The sequence below is a fragment of the Danio aesculapii genome, chromosome 7 (assembly GCF_903798145.1).
Source record: "Danio aesculapii chromosome 7, fDanAes4.1, whole genome shotgun sequence".
In the NCBI taxonomy this organism is placed as follows: Eukaryota; Metazoa; Chordata; class Actinopteri; order Cypriniformes; family Danionidae; genus Danio; species Danio aesculapii.
Genome location: NC_079441.1, coordinates 17,514,200 through 17,522,204, shown reverse-complemented (window position 1 = coordinate 17,522,204; position 8,005 = coordinate 17,514,200). Strand labels below are relative to the sequence as shown.

The window sequence follows — 8,005 nt, the reverse complement described above, 5'->3', positions numbered from 1 at the left end:
CTCGCACGCACCCGTCAGAATCGGCAGGCTAGCGCAGAAGCTCTATTGAATATACTGGGTAAAATAAATGCTCATATTATAAAGACAGGGCGGGGAAAATGTATTTATTGCAGTGCTTCTTGTACAATCTGAGACCCACTTTATATCGGATATCAACTTAGCCAGTAGAGATCGCTGATTTTTAAAGAAAACAGACCTTAAATGCGCCAATTTTGCATTGGCATACAATTCACCGGAAACGATTAACCCAGGTTACTGGCAAATTAAAAGTCCTATTAGCATGCTTCGGCTTATACCCTATTAGAAGCTGGTTATAGGCTATTTACAGACTCTTGCCACACAACTGTTTTTAAACCCCTTATAATAGTGATATTTGCATAATAGGCCCCCTTTAAGTTGTCCAAATTAACTTAGCAATGCATATTAATCAAGAAAGTAGGTTTTGATATTTTAATAGTAGGAATTGTATGCAAAATCGTCATGGAACATGATCTTTATTTAATATTCTAATTATTTTGGCATTTAAATCTGTAATTTTGACCCATTCAAATTAAATCACTTTTATTGTCACATCATCAGCAGCACGTGTGTTGCTCAATGTACTGCCAAAATATACCATTGCAACCAGGGTGCCAATTATACATTGACGATCGGTGGTGGGGCGTCAACTTTTTCGGTAATGTAAGTTTCAGTTAATTAAATATACGCATTTATTTAAATTATATTTAAACATTAATAAAATGTAATAAATTAATTTTTAGTTTTTCGAGGGATATTTTAGTGTATTTTGACCAACAGTATACTGATTAGTTATTTCAGAGGTTGCTGTGGGTCAAAGTTCAAAGTATGTGTTTAATTTTACTTTACTTTTAGGCTATATGAAGATACAAACACCTATTTTACAAGAGTCCTCTAGATCTGCCAGCTTCAGACTGTTGAATATTTTTTTTCTGAGATTGATTAGCACGATTAAGCATTTACAACGGTATGAACCGTTATAGGAGTGGTCAAATATATTGCATGCATTTTATTTAATAAACTAATAAATATTTTTATTTAAGATACAGATCATATAAAACTATTTCTCCCTATTAAAGAGCTGAGCCCTCATACAACATGTTTTGAGGTCTGTCAGGGGGATCGTGTTATTTAGGGGGGTCAACCCCCCCTGTAATTCGCACCCTGATTGCAACATAAGATTGGTTTTGTGGACCAGGACCACAAATGCATTTCATAGATCGTATGACCACCTTACTGGTAAAAAAAAACCCATCTAAACATTACAAACTATTAACTTTTAACCTATAACACAGCTTAAATTTTGATTCTATTGTGTTTTAGGACTTATTCCTTTTTAGTAAGTGGGGGTTTTTAAATGTCACCAACAGAAAACAACAAAATAGACTACCACAGAGAGATCCCTAGAGTTTCATTAAAACCAAAATAATTCACATTATAACTATCACAAATTAAATAGTCCCAAAAGCATAGTTAATACAAAAACTGTGAAGTTTCATTTTCTATTAGCTCTACGTTATCCTTCTTTGAGGGAGCCTATATTAAAATCTATCCTCGATGCATTTTAAATCTGCTAACAAATCACGAACATTTTTTTACATGCCGAATTCACCTCACAAGAAGTGAAGTGGGAGTATTATCAAGAGTGAACGCGACTTACTGTCCAATCAGCACACTGGCGTTCTCCAGGACAGCCAGAGTCTGCATCTCATCTCTGGTGAGATACTTTTCCCCATTTCTACAAACTAACACTAGCTGTGTTGCATTCTTGACTAAAAGTTTGAAACTGTTTGCAGACATTACTATTACTAGTCTAACTTCGTCGCAGTGTTGCAGAGCAGAGTTTGAAGGCTGAAAGAGCGGGTAAATATTTAGCAAAGTCAAAATTGGCTAACCTGACCGAAGGTCGGACGGTAGCTGAATTACCAATGCTCGATGGAGGAGGAGCTCATGATTCTGCTAAATTATTTGAAGACGTTAACCCAGTTTTCAGTTGATGGTTTAAGTCAAATATTTGACTTTTTTAGTGATCAGTGAGTTTTAGGAATGTTAACCACTGACGAATTTAAAATAACCTTTCCTCCCTCAGTTGCCTTGTTAGCAGTAATTAAACTCGTAATAAAGTAGCACTTCACCACACAAACATGGGACATTTCTTTCAAACATCAAACTCATCTGGTCCGTACAAGTCGTTTTCTCCTTAAATGACGTTATAAATTAAAGCAAAAAATACACTAAAGTATAAGAATGTCCACTTTAAAAGCTTTCCCGCGTATTTTTTGCATAACAAACTTGACTAACCAAATTGACAGGAGTGACATGTCAAATTAACCAAATAATGAACAAACTTGACTAACCAAATTGACAGGAGTGACATGACAAATAATGAACAAACTTGACTAACCTGATTATACAAATTGACAGGAGTGACGAGTCAAATTAACCAAATAATACAATGGATTTAAAATCTTCAGAAAACAGAACTGTATCAGCTATACAGCACACCATTAATACTGTATAATTAAAAACAACTTAGAAGTATCACAATTTAAAAATGGAAAGGCATGGGTGCACTTTAATTCAAAAGTTCATATACTTTTCTTTTTCTTACCTAAAAGAAAACATTTGAGTTTGTTGGTTTTGTAAGGTAACCACATGGGGTAATTACATGAGTAGGTTAGGAATAGTACCGTGTGTTTAAAAGTCCCCTTTAAAATCTTTCCTGTGTAATTTTTGCAAAACAAACTTGACATACCATATTATACAAATTGACAGGAGTGACGAGTCAAATTAACCAAATAATACAATGGATTTAAAATCTTCAGAAAACAGAACTGTATCAGCTATACAGCACACCATTAATACTGTATAATTCAAAACAACTTAGAAGTATCAAAATATAAAAATGGAAAGGCATGGGTGCACTAATTCAAAAGTTCATATACTTTTTCTTGCCTGGAAAAAAAACATTGAGTTAGTTGGTTTTGTAAGGTAACCACATGGGCCTAGGTAAGTTCAGGAGTAGGTTAGGAATAGTACCTAGTTATTTCTGGTTATATGAATTAATCATGGCAGTGTACAAAAATACAAAACAGGACTGTAAAATTGAGAGCTAGCAAGATATTTTACAATGAACTTCAGCATTTGTCAAACATCTTACTGTGACATTATTTCAGAAAAACTGCTATTCAGTGACATTGAAATATGCCAGATTCTGTTCATCTGCAATTAAATGTGCATTAACTACAGTATGTAGCATTAAATATGACGTCAGACTGAGTTAGCTACAATGCAAAATCTAGTTTACCTATAGTCTGTATTTTTCTTTTGAGTACATATGATTTGTTTTTGTATTATGTAAATATGGTCAATTATGTTTTCATGGTTGGGGTTATATGATCTTTTATATACAATATTCAAAATTTGAAGTGAATCAAAACTAGGGCTGGCCAATATGGCAAAAATGCAATCTTGATTAGTTTTCATATTGAACAATAATGATATACATTTCGATACAAGTTGTTAATGCTTCCAAATTTAAAACAGTATCCCAACAATGACTGACGCCACAAAAATTAGAGGGTAAATTAAATCGCATAACCTATTTTTGGCGGCCATAAATTCGATACATCTCTAACATCAACGCATTTCTAGATTCCCATTGTTGTATTTCCTGCTGTGTGATTAGGTCTTGGATCAATATAGAGTAAAACAGTCCAGAACTTATTGTTATTGACAAATTTTATTGCGATTTGATAGAATATCGTTAAACGGCCCAGCCTTAATCAAAACTTTATCAAAGTTGTCCTTAAGCTATTAAAAAAAACACCAATTATTTTCACACATTTGACCACTTCAAATGTTGATTACTGTATATATTATTAAAATTCAGACAAAGAAATGACAACAAAACATTTACAAACTGCACAATTTATTTGTCATTGTGCAACCAATAACTTTTACAGTGTAAAAAAGCGAACAATTTCACAAATAAAGGGGACACAGCCTCACATAAAATTGAGACAAACTGTAAATTAACCAACAAATCCTCCAATCTTGTTAGAAAAAGAAACCAACACACTCTTCATTCTCTCATCTCTCCATCTTCTTCCTCTTCTTCTACTCCTCTAATGTACAAAACATTATTACACCTGCAAAGAAGAAAAGATTCATGATATAATATAAAATGTACATTATCAGTTATTCCCATGTCAGAGTTTCTGCGTCCAATAGCTTACCTGATGAGCACCTCACCAAGATGACCAGCTAACGCTCCATCTACATACTCTTCTGTGTTGGCCAACTACAAATATCAGAGAGAGAGAGACAGTTTAGGGGTTTATTGTCGCCTAAATGGATCTATGATTATCACGTCACCTCATACTTCAGTTTCTCATCAAATCTTGGCCAACAAAATGCTCTGAATTATCTGAAATGCCCCGCCCCCTTCAAGACGCCTTTCATTTGACATGCTTGAGCTTAACCAGTCTCACTGGCAGAGCTGTGATAAAAACAAAATGCTATTGGTTGTTTTTTTTTTAAAGGGGAGGGGCTATTGTTTCATTCTTGTCAGTTGAGGTTACGTCAAACATTGAATAAAAAAAATGCACATTTCAAAGCACATTTCAAGGACTCTCCAGATAAAAATGGTTGACTGCTAACATTTTAAATTGAGCATTGCAAAAGTATCAAGTTGAGCTTTATTGTCATTCCACTACGTCTGTAGACATATAGTGGAACGAAATATTGCCTTGCAGGACCACAGTGCTACATAAAGAAACGATCATAAGTATAAACACATGTATGTAAGAGCGATTTTTAACCTATACATAACTAACATAGTGAAGAGGTAATCTAACTATACATATACTAGTAACAGTTAATCTATAAACAACCTTTGACAGATAAAAAAAAATCTGATATTGTAATATTTTATTTGTCTGCAATAAATATTGCGATATGAATACATTTTCACAAGATAGTTTGAATAGCACTGTTTGACATTTTTCTGGAGTCTAACCAGTATTCAGGTACAGAAATTAAATAAATCACAATGCAAAAATGCTTTTCTTACATTGCCTTGTCTCGCTTCTAGTCCAAATATCTGAAAATTATTAAATCAAGTAAAAATATTGTTTTGTTTTCAAATTAAATAAGACATAAGTCAAAATTAAGAGTCATTAAACAAGTAAAATTATCTGTCAGTGGGGGGAGTGAGATGATATAGTTATGATAAGTTGTTTTTGCTTTGAAAATGTAGATATTTGAACTAGAAACAAGACAAAAATTCTAAGTGAGAACTTTTTGGGGGCATTCATTGTATAAATACAATTGTGTAGCTCCTGGTCAATTATAATTCACAATCAAAATTACATATCATGCAATGTGACTATTGCAGACAGTGTTCCCATATTGGGCGGTTTCCCACCCAAGTGGGCAGTTTTGAATTTGATTGTGCAGGTGAATAATGGCATTGGCGGGTTGACAAAATTTGGGCGGTTTTGAAATGTAAAATTTTATATGCAACTTATTTAACAAAGCATAGCTTTGTGTTCCTACTCCATTCACTTAGTAGTGGCCAATGCATAGCTCAAAGCGGGTGGGGTGGAGGTGAAGGAAAGAGGAGGTGAAGGAAAGTTGTATTAAAATCTGGCTTCCCAAACAAATCTTACTCCACGTGCACGGGCATCACGCAGCGTCTGCAGTTAAACTCACAGCGGTTTATCATGACACTTTTATCCATCTTTTTTTTTTTTTTTGCAGTTGACAGCAATAACAAACATAGAAGTGTTGTCTTCTTTTTCAAAAGTAAAACATACTCTAATATCTGTAGTCTACACAATATTAAGTGCAGTGTGTGGGTGAGAGGGCGCAGGGTTTTGATGTGATCCGGTTATGTTGGGGCTCTGCGACTGCTGGTGTAGGTTGCTGTATGGTTAACAATTATGACAGTTTAAGTAACTAGGTTATTTTCCAGTTAAATTAAAAACTATATTAATCTAATATTTCGGGAGTTTTTGTGCGTTTGGGACAGCTTTTGGGTTGTAAAATCTCAGCTAAATCTGGCACTGATTGCGGTTGTACACAGTGATATCGATTCTAAAACTATATATTGTGCAGCCCTAAGACAGACTCTACAAGTACTTTTAAACAAGACAGGACAATATTATGCAATATATCGCGTACAACATGTATTTTAAGGTTGAAGGAAACAAGTAGTCCGACATGGAACATATGTTCACGAAGAGCTGGGAATTCTCCAAATTGCCTAATATTTTGAGGTTTATATGTTCAATGATGGTGTGTATATGGCAGATGTCCATGCTAGAGCCTAGTGTGGCCAATACAAACATACCTGCATGTTCATGTACCCATCCACTGACACCAGGTACCCTTTGTACTCCATGCCCCACTTCAGCTTCACCATCACAGGCTTTCCTGTCAGACCGTTTAGAAAGGGCTTTGGGTTCAGCGGCAAACTCTGAGAGAAAAGATCAGTGTTACACAATTAACATCATTTTGAATCAATCCTTATTTTCAAACAATTCCAACAGTGTTTTATATATAAAAAAAAAAAACACTATTGTTCCTGATGAAGTAAAACGCTACTAATGTTGATCATTTTATTCTCAAGAGAGTGAAAATCTTAGAAGAAACTTCAGGTTAACCCTCTGGTGATGTTCAGTCATGTTTGACCAAAAAGAAAAAAGATTTACATTTTGGGGTTTTAGAATTTATTTTACTTCATCGGAATGGTATAACTTTTAGTTTTGACACTTGCCATGTGAACTTACATGTGGAAAATAAACAAATAATAAAAACAAAACAAGCAGAAACAATTGATTTGAAAAAAATTACGCTTGATATTGCTTCAAACTAAATCTTAATAAAAAGTTTTTCTTTAACCCTTTGATGCACTACATGAGTCTAAAGTGACCCATTTAAGGTTATTTTTTCTATATCTATTTTATAGCTTGTGCATCAAAGGGTTAACTAACCTGAAATTTAAAACAAATTTGAATGATTTTCTTTTAGTTATGGTGTAAACCAGGTTTTGGAAAATGCATAATTCATACTAAATTTGAAAGCAGTTCAAGCACAAACTTAGCTTTGTTTATCATCAACAATAAACTGACACATGTTCTTAAGAAAAAATTAGAGGAATAGTTTACAAACAACCAATATTTCTATGACATTACTCTTTGGCTCCACATATTTTAACAGAAGAAATGCTGGTTACCTGTAGCCATTGGCTTATATAGTAGTAGGAAAAAATATATATCTATAGAAGTAAAAGGCTAGCAATTACCAACATTCTTCAAAATATCTTCATTTGTGTCCAACAGAAGAACTAAATTAAATAGATTTGGAACAAGTTGAGTGAGTAAATAATGACACTTTTTTTGGATGAAATATATTCAGATCTGTACAAAAAAGTAGTTATAAATCATTTACAAATCGATTTAGACAAATTTCATAAATATATATGACTTTAATAAAAAATTGTTAATTTAAAATAAAGCATATTCAATGTTTTTGGTTTCCACCAGAATTAGCAGCAAGCCAGCATCAGGAATAGCAGAAACTCCTTTAACGTTAATTTTAAACTCTAGTTTTCCCACACAGATAACCTTTAATCGCATTTTGAGAGGCAGTCGACTAGGTTGTAAGAGAACAAGAAAGGACATTTATCAGAAAGCCTCAACATTTCTAATACAACATTGAAAATGACTGAAAACAACGTCCAGTCTGCGTTCCTGATGCTAACACGTAGCTGCATTATTAGCTTATTTATGAATGAAAACGTCTACGCTCTTTCACCAAACTAAAGATTTTGATCAAAATAAGAGAGATAACGTTGAACTCACCATGGCTGAATTACTAAAGTAGTTTTTTCAGACACAAAAATTGTTTATTTGAATAGTATACGCTACAGCAGCACACTCGCACGCCTTGCCGCCGAAAGAGGGAAGGACTACGAGCGCAC

At 33.9% G+C, this 8,005-nt stretch overlaps 2 protein-coding genes across 2 annotated transcripts in view; both read right to left on the bottom strand.

Annotated features, from left to right (window-relative positions):
- The window catches only part of amdhd1 (amidohydrolase domain containing 1), a 17,328-nt gene extending 15,458 nt beyond the window's left edge, over positions 1-1,870 (bottom strand). The window contains exon 1 of the mRNA XM_056461158.1: positions 1,679-1,870. Coding sequence (XP_056317133.1) covers positions 1,679-1,818 — 140 coding nt within the window. The 5' untranslated portion in view covers positions 1,819-1,870. The remainder of the gene's footprint in view (positions 1-1,678) is intronic.
- A 2,062-nt stretch (positions 1,871-3,932) lies between these two features.
- Positions 3,933-8,005, bottom strand: snrpf (small nuclear ribonucleoprotein polypeptide F). The gene is made up of 4 exons (XM_056462754.1): positions 7,887-8,005; positions 6,374-6,499; positions 4,257-4,321; positions 3,933-4,169 (listed from the first exon to the last, which is right to left on the bottom strand). Exons 1-4 carry the CDS (start codon positions 7,887-7,889, stop codon positions 4,103-4,105), a joined length of 261 nt encoding a protein of 86 aa, XP_056318729.1. The 5' UTR covers positions 7,890-8,005; the 3' UTR covers positions 3,933-4,102.

Bases quoted from the DNA above. Each gene is read 5' to 3' on its own strand.
- snrpf (XM_056462754.1), bottom strand. The intron at 4,322-6,373 runs GTATGTTTGTAT...TGATATTTGTAG, and splicing joins ATGGGTACATGAACATGCAG to TTGGCCAACACAGAAGAGTA. The intron at 4,170-4,256 runs GTAAGCTATTGG...TCTTCTTTGCAG, and splicing joins CTTGGTGAGGTGCTCATCAG to GTGTAATAATGTTTTGTACA.